Source organism: Astyanax mexicanus, chromosome 16, assembly GCF_023375975.1.
Source record: "Astyanax mexicanus isolate ESR-SI-001 chromosome 16, AstMex3_surface, whole genome shotgun sequence".
In the NCBI taxonomy this organism is placed as follows: domain Eukaryota; kingdom Metazoa; phylum Chordata; class Actinopteri; order Characiformes; family Acestrorhamphidae; genus Astyanax; species Astyanax mexicanus.
Window position 1 is genome coordinate 346,779 of NC_064423.1, and position 21,314 is coordinate 368,092.

Sequence of the window (21,314 nt, forward strand, 5' to 3'; positions counted from 1 at the left end):
CAGAGGATAAAAGTACATATTTACTAAGTACATAAAGTTCTGAACAGGGTCGAGTGTTGTGTCCAGTTATGTCACATATCGATATGTGCTTCTTTTAATGCTTCCTCATGTTTTTAATGAATGTTAGTTATTATGCATACATTGTAAGTTAATTACATTTCTTTTTTGTGATATCAGTTACTTTGCACAATAATTTAACATTTCTTTGATAAAACAGGTTTATATTTACTCTACTATTATTTATTTTTTTATTGACCAAAATTATTGATTTGAAAATTAGCTGGAAAAAGACATTTCTACTAAATGAACAGCATTAAAGTTCAACACAGACAACACTGAGTTAGCAGCTCAGAACCTAATGCTGGTTTTAACAGCAGACAACTAGTAATACATACACATAATATATCATCTACACGTTTACATAAGGTAGCTTAGGGAATGGCTACACACAGCGTCAGAAACTGTGGTACACGCCCAGTTTGTATAAACATGGTGGCAGAACAGAAGTTGAATCAACTGAAGCTGCCACTGGCAACAGAATACATTCAGTTATTATAAAATAATTCAACTCATGTGAGTTATTGTGAATACATATGTGGCTGCGAATGTTTACCAAACTCAAAGTAGTTGAGCAATGTTTGTAAATATAAGTATGATATGACATAACACAGACTTACTTCATTTGAGCTCAAACAAACTGTGGGTTTATAGTGTAATAGTTAACTATATATCCTTTTAGGGTGTCGTCATTTTTTCTGTTTTCATAAAGTACAGTGCATCTTTAATCCAGTGTGTGGGAGCAGGAGCATTTTTCCCCCAATGCATCAAAATGAGCCACCTCGTTACACAAATTAAAATGCTACCAATGTGGATTTTTTTGTGTTTAGATAGAATGAAAGTAGCTGGAAGAACTCCTAACACTGTGAGGACTGGAGAGAGATCAATGTGCACTTGCAGTAAGTATAAAAGGGATATAAATATTGAGCTCTACCAGGATTTGTAATAAATAATTCCAGAACATATTAGAATGATATACAAATTGGGCGGGGCCTGATGGTATCTGTCACCATTGTAAATATTGAGATTTTTAATGTAATCTAAAGTAAAAATTGCTGTATGAGTAAAGGCTTCAGTACAGATGAGAGATATAACTGAGTATATTTTAGGAAGATGGCCTAATCTGTGTGTGTGTGTGTGTGTGTGTGTGTGTGTGCGTTCAGTGCTCTGAAAGATGAACATATATAAGAGAGGTCCCTGAGAGCCAGAGGCAGACAGAGAGCCAGGCCGAGCCTCTAGGGTGATTCTGGACCTCCTGTTCCGCTGGTCTGTAAGTACTGTAGTCACTGTTTGTGTAAATTTGACTGATTACTTTGATGTTTTAACAGTAAAGTTTATAAAATATAACATTAGTTGCTTAATTTCTCTCTTAGTTAGATTGTATTTGCCTATTTAGTACCATTGTATTTGGTACCTCTTTACACATGTATTCCTATTACTGTTTGTAGTCACTTTTTGATTGATTGACTGGAATTTTAAACAGATAAGAGTTATGTTTTAAATGTGAATAGCTTTAATTGCATTTACACTTAACTGTAATTAACCCTTTCAGACTCTGCATCCATTACAATCCATTACCCTCCATTTATGTTTTGTTGCACATAACACTATTTGAGAGCTGTTGTGCAACAGAATAGACCATGAACCAATAAAACAGTAAACCAATAAACCAATGAAATAGTAGCCTGGTAGTACTAGAGCCATTAAAGCAAAGTAGCTGCTAATTTAAATGGTTACTAATAATCATGTTTTATTTTTTACTGTTTAGGGATGGTTTATGAAACAAAATAGTTAATATGAAATACCAAATATTACACAATAGGATTTATTTGCTGTATAGATTTTATAGTAGAATATTAAATACTTATTTTCTGTGCACTACAGACAAAAACAGCATTCATACATTTTTACATCACTGGAGATAATTCAGGTCTGAAACCGTTCATATATTAAATAATACCAATAATATTATTGAATGTAATAATATGGATAGTTTAACTCTTAAGAGGTAAATTGTTCAATAGGTGATGATGACTGAAGCTCTAATCACCATCACACTCACTCAAACTCAGATATACTGAAACAGAGGCCAGATCTGTGAGTGTGTGTGTGTGTGTGTGTGTTTTTATCAGCAGTAGCTTCATTGAAGGAACTATTTCTGGATGATTATCAGCACATTCCACAGTGTTGAGGCAGAGAGCAGAAACTCTGACTCACAGTAACAACATAATATATATTTATATTTACAAGACAGCTAATGTCTTGTATTATATCAATCCATGAGTTAACAGTGGATTTCTGAGCTTTATTGATCCTGTCAGTACTGCATTCTAGGCAGGATATTTAATAAAAAATATTAGGTGAGCCATCAGTAATCTTTAGTAGAGTAGAAAAATGATAGATCATCATTTAACAGCAGTAAACAGGGATACGAATCGAGTGTGATTGCATTGATGATGGTAGAGTCTGACCACTGCACAAAGCAGCGCTTCTCCATCCAGCACATCCCAAAGATTCTCAATGAGGTTAAGATCTGGACTCTGTGGTGAACTCTCTCTCAATCCATGTGTGATAAATGATGATCTCCTGCTCCCTGAACCCTGAACTCTTTCACAATTCCAGCTGTATAAATCCTGATATTATCATCTTGGAATATGCTCGTGTTCATCAGGGAAGATAAAATCCATTGATGGAATAACCTGGTCTATATTCAGTATATTCAGGTAGAGTCAGCTGACCTCATTCTTTCAGCACATACTGTTACTGAACTCCAAATGGAGACTTTTTTTGGCCAGGCTCTGTTTTCATTTTACTGTTCTTGTGATGTTACCAAAAGGTTGTTGTAAATCAATTAGGATTAATTATCATAAATTAGGATTAATTCTCATTAAATGATAACGTTGTAGGTGTAGCTTATAGTTTATCATTATTTAAAACTGATTTAAAGTGATAAGATGAATAAATAAATACACTTCATTCATAATGTCTTACACCACATTTCACAAAGAAGTTCATGTAAATAAATCCTGCAGAGGATTATTTTTTTATGTTAATGCATACAGTGCTGTTATCTGAGGATGCTTTTATTTCTGTTCTGATTCCTGTAGATCTAGTCCCTGATCCGAGGATGCCGAACTGGGGCGGGGGTGCTAAGTGTGCAGCCTGTGAGAAAACCGTGTACCACGCTGAGGAAATCCAGTGTAATGGGCGGAGCTTCCACAAACCCTGCTTCATCTGCAGTGAGACACGAGTTCACCTTTTTATACAAGCTGTGATCCTACAAAATCCTGCATAGTCAGAGCTAGGAGTGGGAATCACAGGATATCTCAAGATACGATATTATCACAATACATTTCCCATCATAACGATGATATCACTATACTGTGTTTCTGTGATACTCAAATATTACACTTAAATATTACAGTACAATTCTCTACAATATTCCGTCTTACTGAATAAAATACTCCTACTGGATAAAATACTCCTAAATAATTAAATTCCAGGAATTATGGATTTATTGGTGTCAGTTTTTACAGAACTTGATAACGAATATGACACAATGCACAACAAAGTGCAGAGCTTAGCTTGCTCACATCTCTTTAACACACACACACACACAAACACACTCACACTGACCGCAACTGTTCCATGTCTAGGTATTGTTATTATTATTATTATTATTATTATTATTATTATTATTATTATTTAAACAAAAATACATTACTGCAAAAAAAACTCTTTATTTAAAACCAAAAATTATTAATACAAACTCTCACAGGATAAAGGAGAAAGAAGAGGAAGTCGGGCTGATGTGGAGAAGTTTATCTGCTTACAGTTAACACTAATTTAAATTCACTGCCTAGCAAAATAAAAAGCTCATCACCTGAATTTAACTAAGCAAATAGTCAAGAGTCTCCTATTGAATAATTACCGGTACTGCATGAGTGATTATGTTTCAGCTGGCAACAAGTTATTTAACCCCAAACTGATGCCGTGAGTAGCTTCTCATTTGGTAAACAACCATGTAAAAAGACTCATCCTGTTGTCATGGAAAAGATGGTATCTTGTTTTAGAAGGACCAAATTATTGAAGTCAAGCAGAGAAAACATTTAAGGAGATTGCTGCAACTAAAATATGGTTAAGAATTGTACAATATTTTATTACAAAGTGGAAGGAGAGTTGGGAAGAGATGTGGTGGAAAAAATTCTTGAATGATTGTTATTGGCGATCACTTAAACGTTTGATGAAATATATGTTATGATGATATGTCTGATATGTTTAATAGTGAAAGTAAGAGCAGGGCACGAGTTATGGGCAATTTGTAGGGGGGTCTAACCCTCTGATTAACAAGTAACCCCCCCTTGCAGCCTCAATCTTTTGTATGTACAGAACTTCATGTTGAACAGATATTAATATTGCCTATATGGACAGCAATTTAAAATCTGAGTTGGTAGATTTAATGCGGTTGAAAATTTGGGTGCAGCTACCCTTTGTGCTGGTGGGCCTAAGAAAAAAAGTTACGACCAGCTGCAACCAGTGCAAAAAAATATTCTAGACTCCACACTAGCACCTGCACTACTCATGTCACGTAGCTGCTATCTGTTGCTTCAGGTCACATAAATTCACTCACCTTAAATGCTGCTAAGGCGACACACACACAAAGAGTTTCAGGCTGAAGGTTTTTTTTAGAGATGTTTGAACCTAACATCTGATAAACAATAAGTAAGATTTCAGGTGTAGTTTCATTTGGACTGTTTGTAATTTCTGCACAAAAAAAGCAGAAATGTATAAAACTTTTAATGCACTTTACTACTTACACCTCACAGCTTTTTAAGGTGGAATTGGAATTGTTAACATGAAACAAAAAACTTGCCGTGAATCAGTACACACTGATTTATAACCTTAAACATAACATTTTTTTTGTTTGTTTGTTTGTTTGTAAAATTAAATTTTCAGGGCATGAAAACTACTGACAGACTTAGATTTTTGTCTGGCATTGGTCTTTAATGTAACATGTACAGGTATTGATTGTGTATGGTAGCAACCAATAGCATTGCTTGTGTTTTTGTGGGATTGATTAGCTGTTGAATTTGCTGTATAATATATTGTTTATGACAATAAACTTCAGCTTCAGTTTGCTAGAGATCATAAGGATTAGAGAGCATAAGAAATGGAAGAAGGATCTTGTGAAGGTCTGATGAGTCCAGACTGACCCTGTTTCAGAGTGATGGAGCATTAGGGTAAAAAGAGAGGCGGCTAAAGTGATGCACCCATCACGCCTAGTGCTCACCATACAATATTGGAATATGTGTGATATTTGTGTTTGGCCAGGCCGTATACTGGTATATTGATCATTTATTTGTAAGTAAAGGTTTCAGCTGCTGTCTGTGTAAATGTTGCGGTGGGGACTGACAGCCAAGAGGGTAAATGGGACTGTTGGGAACATCATACAACACTAAATCCCCTGCAGTTATGTTTGCTGTTCTTTGCTGTGGAGCATTTGGCACTGTGGGATTCAGTCGCTCAGCTGCCCTTAATCCCATCCAGCCCAAAATTAGCCACAGAAGCTAGCATAAAGTTCCCTGGCTAAGAGCAGGACAGCTGCAGGACACAGTGAGGTCATGTTTAAACTCCAGCATCTTCTGTCTGATACCAGCAGAGAGAGTCACTGTCCAGGTTAAATTAATTCCGGGTCAAATTAAACGTTCAGTTAAAGCACAAGTTCCAAAGGAATAAAAGGTAACGTACTCAATCAGAGAAGACACAACTAATAGGTGCAGCTTTACTCTGTGCACTGTGCTCCTCAGCTAACAGAGCAAGCTGTTGTTCCCAGTCTCTTCCGCTGTGTTATTATATCACAGTTGGCTGTGGAATATTTAGTAGTGAACAAATATTTCAGGACTGGACTTGTTGTTGAACAGGTGCTGCCTCCTATCACTGTACCACAGTTCTGGAGTTCACTGAGCTCCTGAGAGCCTGAGACCCATTCTTACATTAATGATTGCAGAAGCAGTCCCAGCATGCCTAGCTGCTGCTTTTATTATTATACACCTGTGATCATAGAAGTAATTAGAACCTGTGTTTAGAGTTTTAGATGGGTGAGAGAATATTTTGGTGTTATAGTGTATCTCTGTCTCTTGTTTACCACTTTACCATCAAAAGAGGATCTTAGTAATGATGTTCTTACTCTCCTGTGTTGTGCGTCTCAATATACCCCTGATAATTTGTTTGAAACCCTTAGCTGTGCCCAAACATTTAAAGGCCAGTGTATTTGTATGTAAATAAACAGCAGGTTTCAGCTGTTGACTATGTGATCGGTGTGGAGGGGACTGACAACTGAGAGTAACACAGGACCACTGGGAGCGCTACGCTATGTTAAATCCCCTGCAGTTAGCTTCCATTCAGGGCCCTGTAGCCATGGAGCATTTGGCACTGTGGGACTCGGTCTCTCAGCAGTACCAATCCCATCCAGCCCAAAATTAGCCTCAGAAGCTAGCCTTAAGTTCTCTGGCTGAGAGCAGGACAGCTGCAGGACACAGTAAGGTTATGTTTAAACTCCAGCATCTTCTGTCTGATACCATCAGAGAGAGTCACTGTCCGCCTGAGAGGATCATCTCTCACAAAGGCCAAAGGTCACTTTATAAAAAAAAAGGAGCACTGAATTATTTTGACAAAAAATTAAATCCCACCACTTTCTTCTCCATATTTTACTTCAAAAGGTAGTTAATCAGTTAAGACAAGTCTGAACTTCTGTATTCTGATTTTTCAGTAGTAGTTTTATTGACCTTTTTTCATTCTAAACATAATTTTATTTATTAATTCATTCATTTCACTCAGCGTTACGTTCAAGCGTTCACTTACACTAATGTATGTCTTGTCCCAGTAAATGGAACAATAAACGTTTTACAAATAAACTAAAATAAAAACTTTAATGCAAATATTAATATATCCCTTTTAACATGTTAGCAGGCTATTTAAAAAACACAAACCACAGTTCTTTGCCAGGTGTGTTTCTCAAAAAAATATAAATGTAATATGTAATAATAATAATATTCCATATGTAAAATATAAACACAGAATATATATAACAGCACTCTGAATTACAAAAAAAATGTATGCTTCACAACAACAAAAAAAATCACACTAAAGGTGTATTTTAACTAAGATATATTGTCTAAATAAAATATATTTGGTAGTGTAAATATCCCTATAATGCATGAAGTCCATTTTAGTGGTCATTCATGTGGTTAATTGTAATTTATAGCTAACAGAATATAAATATTTGTACAACACAACAATAATATTGCTCTTCAGATTCTTCTTCTTTTTTGTGCTCAGCAGTTCTTTACCTACAGAGATGTGTTTGTGGATTAGCTGATGGACATTCTGACCTTCTGTCAGCCAGTTTGGTTCATCATGTGGTTTGTTGCATTTGAAGATATTGGCCATATGGTGGCACAATGCAGGGTTGTTTGTTAGCATCCTCTTAAATGGCTTTCACACATTAAAAACAGTAAAACTGATGCACACAGTAAATAATGACTTTTAAATAGCTGTGCACTGAAAGGGTTAAACTGCAGCTATGAAATTACTGTTGCTTACAAGTATGAGGCTAATCTAGATAACAAGTAATCAAAGCTTATAGTTTACCACATAGGCGTTAATGTTAATGTTAATGTCTAAATCATCACACTCTTCTTTGGTAGAGTTGTTTGGAAGTTTAGTAATCTCTAATAGATGTGCTTATATTGTGCAAATTCAGTGGTAAATTTGTCTTTATATGTTACGTAATTAAACTACATACAGTGACATGTCAAAACTCACCAACAGCACAGAGCAGTGGGTGATGATTTTTGTGAATGGTGACAGCTGGTGAGACTTGTCCGTGTGAACAGAAAAGCTACTGGGAGGAATAGAAGTCAGGAGCATATCCCACAGTTCAGTGCTGCTTTCTCTAGCTTCTACATGACACTGTCAAAGTCATGGGACGTGATAGCACTTCCTGTCCCATGACATGTGGCATGTCAGTGTATATACGGCCAGTAGAGTATACTGTATGTGAATTTACTGATAAGTGATAAAATGTCTTTGCTATTGTCTTCCTCTGAGTTAGTGTTTTACGAGTATTGTTCTGATAGTGATGATATTATTTAAAATGAATATTACTGATTATTATTAATGTTGAGTTTCTCGTGTTTGTAGTGACTTGTAGGAAAGGCCTGGACAGCACCACCGTCGCAGCTCACGAGTCAGAAATCTACTGTAAATCCTGCTACGGCAAGAAATACGGACCGAAGGGGTACGGGTACGGTCAGGGTGCCGGGGCTCTGAGCTCAGACCCTGTGGATACCCAACACCTCCAGCCTGCTGAGTCAGTGCAGTACACACTCAGCACATCTCTATAAACAAATAAAGTCTCAGCAATTACCTGATTAACACCTGATTATATTTCCTCCTTTCAGTCCTCAAGCTCCCCGTCCCTCCAGTGACTCTAATCCCAGTAAATTTTCTCAGAAGTTCGGCAGCACTGATCGCTGCCCGCGATGCTCCAAGGCCGTTTATGCTGCAGAGAAGATCATGGGGGCAGGAAAGGTAAACCAGCTCCATCTCTAAAACACATTACTCTTATTCATTAAACTAAACTGTTTCTGATAGAGGTCATATATATATATATATATATATTACGAATAATTATTTTTTCTTTTGTTTAAAGCATGCTATACTAACAGCAGTGAGTCTGGATTAGGTAGGGGAGAGTGGGGTGATTTGTGCCAGTTTTTACTTAAAGTGACTTTTAAGTGAGACCATGACAGTAATGCTTCCAACTATTATATGAACATATATTTCAGGATGTGGTGCATCACTGGAAACAGTCACTTTGGATCTGAAATATAGTATTTAACAAAAATACCGCTTTTTGGTCTCGTAGCATAACTTGCCCCCAGTGCGGGTTAAGTTGTGCCTTTAAAGAGAATACATTTGGGGTAAATTGTGCCATTGATTACTGAAGTAAAACAGTATATTTAGATCTCAGGAACTGTAGTGCTATATAAAAGCTCGGCAAATTCAATACAAAAATAATTTACAACATCAAAGGCCAATTTGAACACACCAAAAGGTAATTTTTTAAAAACAAGCCCTAGCAAAGATTAAAGGTTTATTAGCATAATTAGCATACCTCTTAATTTGTCCCTTATTGAGCCATTGCAGTTAACATTCACATTTGCATAAGTTATACGCTTTAAATAAATAAAGAATAAAGAATAAATATAATTAATATAAAAATAAATATACAAAAAAATGTATATCCTAATAATTTGTTATTAATGGATTTCCTATTAACATTTCTTTTCGATTTACTTTTATTTATTTATTATTATTTATTATAGTCTGTATTACGATCTAAATGATCTTTATTATATAATCTCCCACGTTACCAAAGTACAATCGATATATGGTATCTGGAGAATGCTGAGACACCGTGACATCATTGCTGGACAGCCCCTTCATTATCATACAAGGACGAGGAAAAACAGAAATAAATAAATACAGAAATAAATGAATACAGAAATAAAATGACGGAAAAAAATTAATGCAGAAATAAATAGTTATGTAAATAATAAACAAATTTAGAAAAATTTAACAATGTTAATTGAAAAACCCATAAATAACAACTTATTATGATATTTATTTTTATGTATATGTATTTATTTTGATATAATAATTAGAATAATTCTTTACTGTTTTAGTCACCATAACACTTTTATTGAATGATTTACATACATTTTTATTTATTTATTTATTTTTAATTTTGGCAGTTTTGGTCCTCCATAGAGCAGTTCCTGGGGAAATAATTATTAATGCTATTACTATTACTTTTTCTTAATAAATGCACACTTAACCAACCTACTTTTCCCTCTCTGATCCAGCTGGCAGGGATATCAATGTTATTTCTTTGTGCATACTCAAACTTTTAGGTCTAAAATTAAGAATGTCACATAGTTTTAGTGATAAAATGTAAAAATACAATGTACAATTACAAGAAATAAATATGTTCATAAGTGAGGGTGAGTTGTACCTTTGACACAAATTACCCCAACCCCACTATTTTGGAAAAAATGCATCAAATTAGTGCTGGACGATATGGCCAACATTTATATCACGATATATTCCATAATTTCGGTCGATACGATATAATTTCGATATCGACATAAATATTTTGAAGGCCTAAGAAAAACTTGAGTCTTTAAAGCCTCCTTTCACAAAAACTATATAATACTTTAGAAATAAAAAATGGTCAAAACCGGTCATAAACCAATGATCACTTTTAATCACTTATAGCAAAATAAAAACATGACATCTCTGTCAAACACAAGCCTATAACCTATATACAGTACAAGCCAAAGGTTTGGACACACCTTCTTATTCAATGCGTCATGAAATGAAAGAGTCATTAAAATAAAGAAAACGCATTGAATAAGAAGGTATGTCCAAACGTTTGGCCTGTACTGTACATATTACCAATATAAATAACTTTACATTTACAACAGAGGCAAAGCTTCTTATTCTTCCGTAAACAAATTTAACAGATCAAAACAAAAGTGCTTCAACCAGGATAAGGAAAAAAAGCCTTTATATACATAAAAGGAACATGATATCACAGTCAAATAAGCAAACCTGTAGGCTTTTATAACTATAAATAACTTAGATATAACATAAACTACAAAAGTGTTTCAGCCAGAATAAAGAAATTTAGGAGATTCTAAAAGGAGATTTTAGATGCTGACCGGAGCGCGGCCGAGTTTCAGCGTGAGAGATTTCAGTGCGAGTTTCAGCGCGAGAGGTTTTAGATGCTGACCGGAGCGCGGCCGAGTTTCAGCGCGAGAGATTTTAGATGCTGACCGGACCGCGGCCGAGCTTCAGCGCGAGTTTCAGCGCGAGAGGTTTTAGATGCTGACCGGAGCGCGGCCGAGTTTCAGCGCGAGAGATTTTAGATGCTGACCGGACCGCGGCCGAGCTTCAGCGCGAGAGATTTCAGCGCGAGAGGTTTTAGATGCTGACCGGAGCGCGGCCGAGTTTCAGCGCGAGAGATTTTAGATGCTGACCGGAGCGCGGCCGAGTTTCAGCGCGAGAGATTTTAGATGCTGACCGGACCGCGGCCGAGCTTCAGCGCGAGTTTCAGCGCGAGAGGTTTTAGATGCTGACCGGAGCGCGGCCGAGTTTCAGCGCGAGAGATTTTAGATGCTGACCGGACCGCGGCCGAGCTTCAGCGCGAGAGATTTCAGCGCGAGAGGTTTTAGATGCTGACCGGAGCGCTGACCGGAGCGCGGCCGAGTTTCAGCGCGAGAGATTTTAGATGCTGACCGGAGCGCGGCCGAGCTTCAGCGCGAGAGATTTCAGCGCGAGAGGTTTTAGATGCTGACCGGAGCGCGGCCGAGTTTCAGCGCGAGAGATTTTAGATGCTGACCGGACCGCGGCCGAGCTTCAGCGCGAGAGATTTCAGCACGAGAGATTTTCAGCGCGAGAGATTTTAGGGGCCGAACGGAGCGCGGCTGAGCCGTGTTTCTGTAAATAATACATATCGATATGACACAAAAATGATATCACCGTTATTGAAACATTTCTTATCGCGATAAATACCGTTATCGAATTATTGTCCAGGCCTACATCAAATCAAATCAAATCAAATCAAATTTATTTGTATAGCGCTTTTTACAACAGGTGTTGGCACAAAGCAGCTTTACAGAAACATGATTACAGGACAAAGAATCAGGCAAAACATTAAACATAGAATATACATAATACAGAACCCCCAGTGAGCGCGGAGGCAAGGAAAAACTCCCTCAGAGCTGCAGGAGGAGGAAGAAACCTTGGGAGGACCAAGACTCACATTTGAGGGGGGACCATCCTACCACTGGTCAAACGGCTTTTAAATTAAAATTTAAAAAGTCTTTTATACATCCATATAGGTTTTATGTACTCAGGAGTGTAATAGCGCCACTAATGGCTTGGATGTAATCAGTAGTGGAGAATAAGATGGATGATGAGCAGCTGATCTGTGGTGGTGGTGGAGAAGAGCTGACTTCAGAAACTTCCATCAGTCTGGCTGGACAGGAGACGCGAGAGCCTGAGGGTCCAACATCGGTATCGGGTCAGACAGGTGGGCAGTCAGTAACTCGGAGGAAAGCAGAGAGATGGAATTAGTTTTTACTGGATTTATGCAAAACTGAGAATATTAAAACATTATCAGAGTGTGGCAAATGACTCCGGCAGAACTGAATAAAACAGCCTAACTAAAGGCAGAGAGCCAGAAGGTAACATAGACATGGAGGCTCCCTGAAACACTGGCATCCACCCACTCCACCGTCCACAAACCTGAGTGACCGTGTGCAGTGGGAGAACAACAGCACCAGCATCTCAGTTTACCACAATTTCCTCTGTCCATGAACCCCTGAATCTGCAGCCTTATCTAAAGGGAAAAACATTAATTACCAAAAGCTAAACTAAACAATTAAGTTTTTAGTCTAGACTTAAAGATTGAGACTGTGTCTGAGTCCCGAACATATTCGGGGAGATTATTCCAGAGTTGAGGCGCTTTATAAGAGAAAGCTCTTCCTCCTGCAGAGCTCCTCTGAATTTTAGGCACTACTAATAAACCAGCACCCTGAGATCTGAGTAATCGCGGTGGTTCATAACAGGAGATGAGGTCTTGTAAATACTCAGGAGCGAGTCCGTGTAGGGCTTTATACGTTAACAGGAGAATTTTATAGTCTATGCGGAATTTGACTGGAAGCCAGTGCAGTGCTGATAGTACTGGACTAATATGGTCAAATTTTCTAGTTTTAGTAAGGACCCTGGCTGCAGCATTTTGAACTAGCTGAAGTTTATTTAAGTTACTGCCGGAACATCCAGACAGTAGCGCATTACAATAATCTAGCCTTGAGGTAATGAAGGCATGTACTAATTTTTCTGCGTCATGCAGTGATAGGGCATTTCTTAGCTTGGCGATGTTACGGAGGTGTAGGAAAGCTGTTCTAGTAACATTAGATATGTGTTTATCGAATGCTAGATCTGAATCTATGATAACTCCAAGGTTTTTAGCTGCTGAACCAGGGGTGGCTGAGAAGTCAGCCAGATTTAGCATTAAGTCTGATAATTTATTTCTAGCAGCTTTGGGGCCTAATAGGAGAACTTCTGTTTTATCACTATTTAATAGGAGGAAGTTGTGCGACATCCATGATTTTACATCTTCTACACAATCCTCGATTTTCTTTAATCTCACTCTGTCATCAGGTTTGGCTGATATGAAGAGCTGCGTGTCATCCGCATAACAATGAAAATTCACATTGTGTTTTCTAATAACTTTGCCCAGTGGGAGCATATATAATGTAAATAATAACGGTCCTAATATAGAGCCTTGTGGAATTCCATATCTTACCTTGGTATAACCGGAAGACATATCATTTATCCTCACAAACTGATAGCGATCGGTTAAGTACGATTTAAACCATGCTAAGGCAGTTCCGGTTACACCGACCATGTTCTCTAGTCTTTCTAAAAGGATAGTATGATCTATTGTATCAAAGGCTGCACTCAGATCCAGAAGTACCAGTAGGGAAACACAGCCTTGGTCGGCGGCTATAAGTAGATCGTTTGTTATTCTAACTAAAGCTGTCTCAGTGCTATGATAAGGCCTAAATCCAGATTGAAATTTTTCATAGATCTGGTTTCTTTGCAGGTAAGAGCAAAGTTGTTGGGCTACAGCTTTTTCTAAAATCTTAGAAATAAAGGGTAAGTTTGAAATAGGTCTATAGTTAGACAGTACACTAGGATCAAGATTTGGTTTCTTGATCAGAGGTTTAATTACAGCTGTTTTAAAGGCTTTGGGTACATGGCCCAGGGTGAGCGATGAGTTTACTATCATTAACAGAGGTTTAATTATATCTGGCAGTACCTGCTTTAATAATTTTGTGGGAACAGCATCAAGTGTGCAGGTTGTGCTGTTTGAAGAGGAGATAATTTTCTCTAGTTCTAGCTGTGGAAGTGGGTTAAAGACTTCCAACCTAACTTCAGTAACAGGGTTTTGTTCTAGATCAGCCAGACCAGATGACAGAGAGGATGTAATATTTATCTGTTTAATTTTATCCCGAATGTTTTCAATTTTACTATTGAAGAAGTCCATAAAATCGTTGCTGGTGTAAATGGCTGGAATCTGAGGTTCAGTACCTGCCTGGTTTTTAGTTAATTTGGAAATAACACTAAAGAGAACTCTAGGATTATTTTTATTTATCTCGATCTGTGAGGCCAGATATGCTGAGCGGGCTTTATTAAGTTCTTTTCTATATTTAACAAGACTGTCTTTCCACGCAGAGTGAAACACTTCCAGTTTAGTTGATCGATATTTACGCTCTAAATTTCGTACTAACTGCTTTAAGGTACGAGTTTGATCATTGTACCACGGTGCGAGCTTTTTCTGTCTCTCTATTTTGTGTTTAAGGGGAGCTACAACATCTAAGGTAGAGCGAAAGGTATTTTCTAAACCTTCGGTTAGTTTGTCTAGTTCTACTGGGTCTATAGGAGAATACATTAGAGTTGATAAGTCTGGAAGCTTACCTGTAAATTGTTGGGCTGTAAAAGGCGTAATTGAACGTTTTACAGAGTAGCTAGGGGATGTACATATTTTATGACTAAGATGTAATTTAAATGAAATAAGGTAATGATCTGAAATTGCGGAGGTTTGAGAACGAATATTCGGGTTATCTATGCTCACACCCAGGGTCAAAACTAAATCCAGAGTATGATTACAGTAATGAGTAGGTCCTGTTATATTTTGAATAATACCAACTGAGTCTAAAATCGATGTGAATGCTTTTTTTAATGGATCATCCAATTTTTCGAAATGAATGTTGAAGTCTCCAACTATAATCACTTTATCATTACTTACTGCTAAGTCTGTGACAAGATCACTAAATTCTTTTAAAAATTCTAAATAGGGCCCTGGTGGTCTGTAGATGTTAATTAAAGAAAATGCATTCTTTTTTGTAACTGGATTAATTATACTGGTGTAAAGAAGCTCAAAAGAAGTAAAATTTTCATAGTGTTTCTGATTGCTAACTAAGGTACTTTGGAAAAATATGCAGACCCCACCTCCTCTACCGGACAATCTCGGATTGTGTATATAATTATAGCCTGCAGGGGTGGCTTCATTTAATGCTACATATTCATTTGGCCTAATCCAGGTTTCTGTCAGACACAGAACATCGAATTTCTGATCAGTTATCATTTCATTCACCAGAACTGCTTTTGAATTCAGAGATCTAATATTAAGTAAACCAATCTTTAGGCTTGAAATGTTAGTACTACAGTCTGGATATGATTGTTTAATATAAGTTAAGTTATTTAGATTTACTGTTTTAGTTTTTTGATGTTTTTGTTTGACTCGGGGGACAGACACAGTCTGAATACATTGGTATCTAGGTAACGTCTCTTTGCAGCTCGCAGACGGTCGGTTAAGCCTCTCTGTCTGCGGCCTGGTCCCGGCTCTGGATTGTCAGCAGCTTCTAATACTACTCTGCCGACTAACTAAAAGACTATGAGCTATGCTGCATGAAAGTAAGGCAGCACCCTCCCGCGTGGGGTGGACACCATCCCTACCTAAAAGACCAGGCTTGCCCTCAAAGTGTAGCCAGTTATCTATAAAGCCCACATGATTTTCTGCACACCACTTGGACATCCAGCAGTTCAGCGAAGAAAGCCTGCTGTAAGCTTCATCACCACGCCTCATTGGGATGGGGCCAGAGCAGATTACCTCCTCGGACAGCGTCTGGGCCTGTTTAATCACCTCTTTAATATTAGCCTTAGTTATTTCAGACTGCCGCAGACGAATATCATTGGCCCCTACATGAATTACTACCCTCGAATATCTCCTATTCCCTAACCTGAGGTTGCCACTAATGTCCGGTGCTCTGGCTCCCGGTAAACAAGTAACTGTTGCCGCTGGTGCCCCTAAAGGAGTAGCTAATTTCACGTGTCGGACGATGGAGTCTCCTATCACCAGAGTACCTTTAACAGGCTCCTCAGTTGGTGCTTCACTGAGCGGGGCAAACCTGTTTGACACGTGAACTGGGGGAGCGTGGTGTTTAGGTGGGCTGGCTGTGGCCTTTGCGGTAGCATTAGCCTTAGCCTTTCGACTATGCCGCCGAGACGTTACCCATTCGCCCCGCTGTGAGGGCTCTAAGGCCGGAGTCGAGGGGGTACTAACTCTCCCTGAGACACCCGGGGCTGCTAACAGTGAATCCTGCTGTCTATCCCTTATTAAACCCCGGACGTGCAGCTCTAACTTATTCACCTTATCCACCAAGGAGCTAACTATCTCACACTTAGTACAAATACCACTATTGTTACCAGTATCGGTGGATAAGGGATCTAAGCTATACATGCCACACTCTAAACAGGTGTAAACCTGAGCAGAAGCCATGGAGAAAAAGAGCACTCACCTTGTTTCAGTTGAAATTAGAAACTTACACAAACAAACTGCAGCAGCAAACAGCTAATCCAGCAAACCTGAGGAAAAAGTCTATAAAAGTAGACTGAGAGTGGATTAATAGGTGTGTAGAGCAAAGAGGAAGCAGACTAAAAGTGGATTAGTAAGTGTGAAGAGAGTAAAAGAGAAGAAAACAGAGAAAAGTGTAGAAGCTGAAGATTAAAGCAAGCTTTCAGCAGCAGAGCAGCACAGCAGCCAGTCATCCAGTCATCCAGCCAGTCATCATCCAGTAGTTTTGGGTTCTAACATCATGCTAGCTGTATAGACTCATAGTGTAGCTTTACCAAAGCACTAAAAACAGTGTGAAACGTTTCCAAACTTGTCTATAACTGTTCAGACACAACAAATAAAACCCATTGATCATAGATATTTTACTTTGAAAGGCTCTATTTTTGCAGGATGAGTAAAATGGCTGACTTTTTAAAAATGTCTGGTCACAATTTCTTCTGTGGTTCCCTAGAAACAGGGGGTGGCACAACTTCCCCACTGCCACAAATCACCCTACTTTCCCCCACACATATTATATGACTTCCCAGCTAATTAGAGAACATTATAAGAACGTTTAGCAATAGCTTTGGTTATGGGAAGGTTAGCCCATAATGTTACAGAAATAATATTCCACGAACAATCTGCATCACAATGTTACTAAAACGTTTCTCACATAGCAGTTAATTCCACTGTATATGGTAATACGTGTTGAAGATTGTATGGTTTTAAGTTCGAGTTAATTTGATATTTGCTATGTGTACTGCTCTGTGTAATTCTGAGTAATTTCTGATATATTTTGTTTCTACCTGTAAGAGGTATGATATAATCCAGCCATATTTGAATCACACAAGTTTTGTAATCTAGCCTTCTATTTAATCAGACAAAAATGCTAACAGTCAAAAGTTTGGACATACCTAATTTTAGCATTTTTCATTACTTTAGGTTATTTCTGTGACTATTGTGTTTTTTTCTTTCATTAACCGAGGGGTACCAACAGTTTTGTCCACGTGTGTATGGCACATCATTGATTTCTTTTTAAGTGTTCCACCCCTGCCCTTTAAAAACCATTCTGGTTCACAATCTGGTTATGGTAATCTGCAGCAGATTAAAATATGGACATTTTTATATATATAATATATTGTATAAAATGTGTACATTAATAATAATAATAATAATAATAAAAATAATAATAATTATAATGATAGATTCCAGTCCTAGTTTTTTTTAAAGCACTTTCTGGCTGTATGCCATCATACATCACTGCAATGTTCAATAAAAATAACACAATCAAAAATCTGGTTTATCTTTTTATCTATTTCTCTGCTGTTGCTATTTGACTTTGTATCATTTATATTACTTTTATAATAAGCTTACATTATATTTCTACTATTGCGCTTAACTATTTAATTTACATTTATATCTTATATTATAATGATATTATATTATATTTTCTTATATTTTTTTTTTTTTAATTTTACTTCTCTTTGTTTTAATCATGTATGTTTTATTCATGCTTTATTCTTATTTTATTTTTATTTAAAATTCCTTGTTGTTCTTTTACATATTTTTTTGAATCAATCATGCTTTACTCTTATTTTAGTTTTTATTTTCCATTTTTACTGTTATTCTTTTACATGTTTTTTTTTTATTTTTATTTTTATATGACTTCTCTGTGTATTTTCTAGTTTGTAAAGCACTTTGAATGACCGCTGTGTATGAAAGGTGCTATATAAATAAACTTGCCTTGCCTTGCCTTGCCTTGCCTATAATGGTCAAGCCAAAAAAGTGTTTTTTATCAAAGGAACAAAACTTTTTATGACATATAATATAAGTATAATCCAGTACCCTATTTTAGAACAACTAAGACTAAATATAAAAGAGGAGACGAGGAAATGTTGGATATTACAATCCACCTCTGATTTGGGGTTTATCTGTGTTTATATTGCAGCCGTGGCATAAGACGTGTTTCCGGTGTCTGCTGTGTGGGAAGAGCCTGGAGTCTACAACAGTGACTGATAAAGATGGAGAGCTCTACTGTAAAGGTACAGAATTAATACAGCTAAGATACATGTTTTTACTTGTTTAATATTCTAGGGTTTCGTATGACATTTTAACATACAGTGGTATAAAAATTGGGGCACCCCTGATATTTCTCATGATTTTCAGATCAGCAATTTCAGTTAAATATATCATATAGCAGCCGAACACAGTGATATTTGACAAGTGAAATTAAGTTTATAGGATTTACAGAAAGTGTGTATAATAAAACAATAATTCTTTAAACTAAATTAAGCAGGTGTATAAATTTGGGCATCCCAAAAAAAATGACATCAATATTAAGTAGATCCTCCTTTTGCAGAAATAACAGCCTCTAAACTCTTCCTATAGCTTCCAGTGAGAGTCTGGCTTCTGGTTGAAGGTATTTTGGATCATTCTTCTTTACAAATCATCTCCAGTTCAGTCAGGTTTGACGGTTTCTGATCATGAACAGCCCCCTTTAAATCACACCACAGATTTTCAGTTATATTCAGGTCTGGGGACTGAGATGATCTGAGATGATGATTCCAGAATGTTGTACTTGTTCCTCTGCATGAAAGCTTTAGTAGATTTAGAGCAGTGTGTTTGGTGTTTAAAGTTTGGGGTCGTTGTCTTGTTGAAGTATCCAGCCCCGGCGCTTTCACTTCAACTTTCTCACTGGTTCTTAAACATTGTTCTCAATAATCTGCTGATATTGACTGGAATCCATGTGACCCTCAACTTTAACAAGATCCCCAGTACCTGCACTGACCACACCCCCACAGCATGATGGACCAACACCAGATTTTACTGTGGGGAGCAGAAAAGTGTTTGTCTTGAAATGCTGTGTTCTTTTTCCTACATGCATAAATAAACGCCCTCCGAATTACTCAGTTGAAGCTGGCTTGTTTAATGTGCTTTAGCATACCTCCAATGACTCTGTTTGTGGCGTGTGCTCAGAAAAGGCTTCTTCTACATTACTCTCCCATATATTCTCTCCTTGTGTAAAGTGCGCTGAATAGCTGAACGATGCACAGTGACTCCATCTGCAGCAGGATGATGATGTAGGTTTTTGGAGCTGATCTGTGATCAGATCTGGTTCACTATGTCTGTTCTCACCATCCTTCTCCTCTGCTTATCTGAGATTTGTCTTGTTCTGCTACTTCAGGTCTTAACTAGAACTGTGTCTGTGGTTCTTCCATTTCCTCTCTCTGTTCCTCATAGTAGAAACTGCAGCTGAAATCTCTGAGATTTGAGCTTTTTATATATCTTTCCTCTAAACCGTGATGTTGAACAGTCTTTGTTTTCAGGTCATTGCAGAGAATCTTGGAAATTCGGTGTAATTTTATTAAACACATTAACTGATCTGCTGTTAATCCCATCACTCTTCTACACTCTACCGGAGCGCTTCTCTCTCTTACACACACACAGCTGATGAAATCACTGGAGGGGCTGTGATTGAGCGTAAGTGTGTGTGTGTGTGTGTGTGTGTGTGTGTGTGTGAGAGAGTGGTGTAAAAAGCTTTAGTATTAGCATTACTGTAGCAGTGCAGAGCCAGTGAGGATCAGAGCAGATCTAATCACAGTTAATACACACATCAGACCAGCTTTAATCAGACAAGACACACATCTACTGTCATCTAGCTGACTGTCATGATCTGAAGCATGGCTGAGACTTCACCGCTGTTCTTTATCCTCTTTTTCAGTCTGCTATGCCAAAAACTTTGGACCCAAGGGGCGTGGCCTGGGAAACATGGGTGTGGTTGAAGGACAATGACCAGATTTGATCTGCTGTCCATTAAATAAACAGACGCTTGTGTGGAAAGATGACATTAAACTACTTGTTTGTTTGTGCTTTGGTATTGTGACTTCATTTCAAGATGGCAGCACCATTAAAACTTTTAAGCTTTTAATAGTGTAAATAAATTAATCAAAGTTATAGAGGCAAAATTGAATTATATTTATAGTAGTGGGGAAACTCCAGCAAATTCTGATTTTCTGTGTGTCTATTGGTCAGTTTCAAACAAAATGGAATCTACCAATTACGTATGCGAGGAAATAGCATCTGAGTGTGTGAGAGTATAAGAGAATTAATGCATATTTTAGCATTAATAAACTATAATTCTAAACCTAACATTTCCAACTGTGTTAATATTGCACTGCAAAAAAAACTAAATCTTAGCAAGTGAAATTTTCTAAATTTAAGGCAATAAATCTTATTTTTTCCTCTGATAAGACTTTTTGTCTAAGCATTGTTTAAGTGTTTTTTTGCTTAATATACATATATTTGTCCTAATTTGCATATATTTTGTCTAGTTTTTGCCAATTAATTTTTTGTAGTGTGCTAAATAATATCTCTGATATACTATTAGGTGTGAATTACAGCAGTTGTGGTCAAACTAGATAACACGATTAATTTAACTTTAAAAGAGTTTGAAAACACACTAAAAGAGTTAGTTAACATGGTAAGGTTGACAGCACTATTAATAACTGAATACTACACTGCCTGACCAAAAAAAACTCCACCTGGATTTAACTAAGCACATTCCATAATCACAATGTCAGGATTCATGATGCTGGAATTGTGAAAGAGTTCAGGGTTCAGGGAGCATGAGATCATCATTTTCACACATGGATTCACACACAGAGTCCAGATCTTAACCTCATTGAGAATCTTTGGGATGTGCTGGATGGAGAAGAGCTGCTTTGTG

General features: G+C 37.4%; 1 protein-coding gene and 1 long non-coding RNA gene across 2 annotated transcripts; one reads left to right on the forward strand and one right to left on the reverse strand.

Moving 5' to 3' along the window:
- The first annotated feature begins 850 nt into the window (after positions 1-850).
- csrp3 (cysteine and glycine-rich protein 3 (cardiac LIM protein)) lies at positions 851-20,453 on the forward strand. The gene is made up of 7 exons (XM_049465453.1): positions 851-956; positions 1,221-1,327; positions 3,165-3,296; positions 8,260-8,428; positions 8,520-8,649; positions 18,537-18,630; positions 20,310-20,453. Exons 3-7 carry the CDS (start codon positions 3,185-3,187, stop codon positions 20,378-20,380), a joined length of 576 nt encoding a protein of 191 aa, XP_049321410.1. The 5' UTR covers positions 851-956; positions 1,221-1,327; positions 3,165-3,184; the 3' UTR covers positions 20,381-20,453.
- LOC125782196 (uncharacterized) lies at positions 11,722-16,794 on the reverse strand. The gene is made up of 2 exons (XR_007424788.1): positions 16,554-16,794; positions 11,722-12,232 (listed from the first exon to the last, which is right to left on the reverse strand). It is a non-coding gene; the product is annotated as an uncharacterized LOC125782196 (long non-coding RNA).
- Positions 20,454-21,314: the final 861 nt, after the last annotated feature.

What these genes read in the sequence shown, in the direction of transcription:
- csrp3 (XM_049465453.1), top strand. Translation starts at nt 3,185, where the DNA reads ATGCCGAACTGGGGCGGGGGTGCTAAGTGTGCAGCCTGTGAGAAAACC. An exon ending in CAACACCTCCAGCCTGCTGA is followed by an intron (nt 8,429 to 8,519) that starts GTCAGTGCAGTA and finishes TCCTCCTTTCAG; the next exon opens with TCCTCAAGCTCCCCGTCCCT. An exon ending in TGGAGAGCTCTACTGTAAAG is followed by an intron (nt 18,631 to 20,309) that starts GTACAGAATTAA and finishes CCTCTTTTTCAG; the next exon opens with TCTGCTATGCCAAAAACTTT.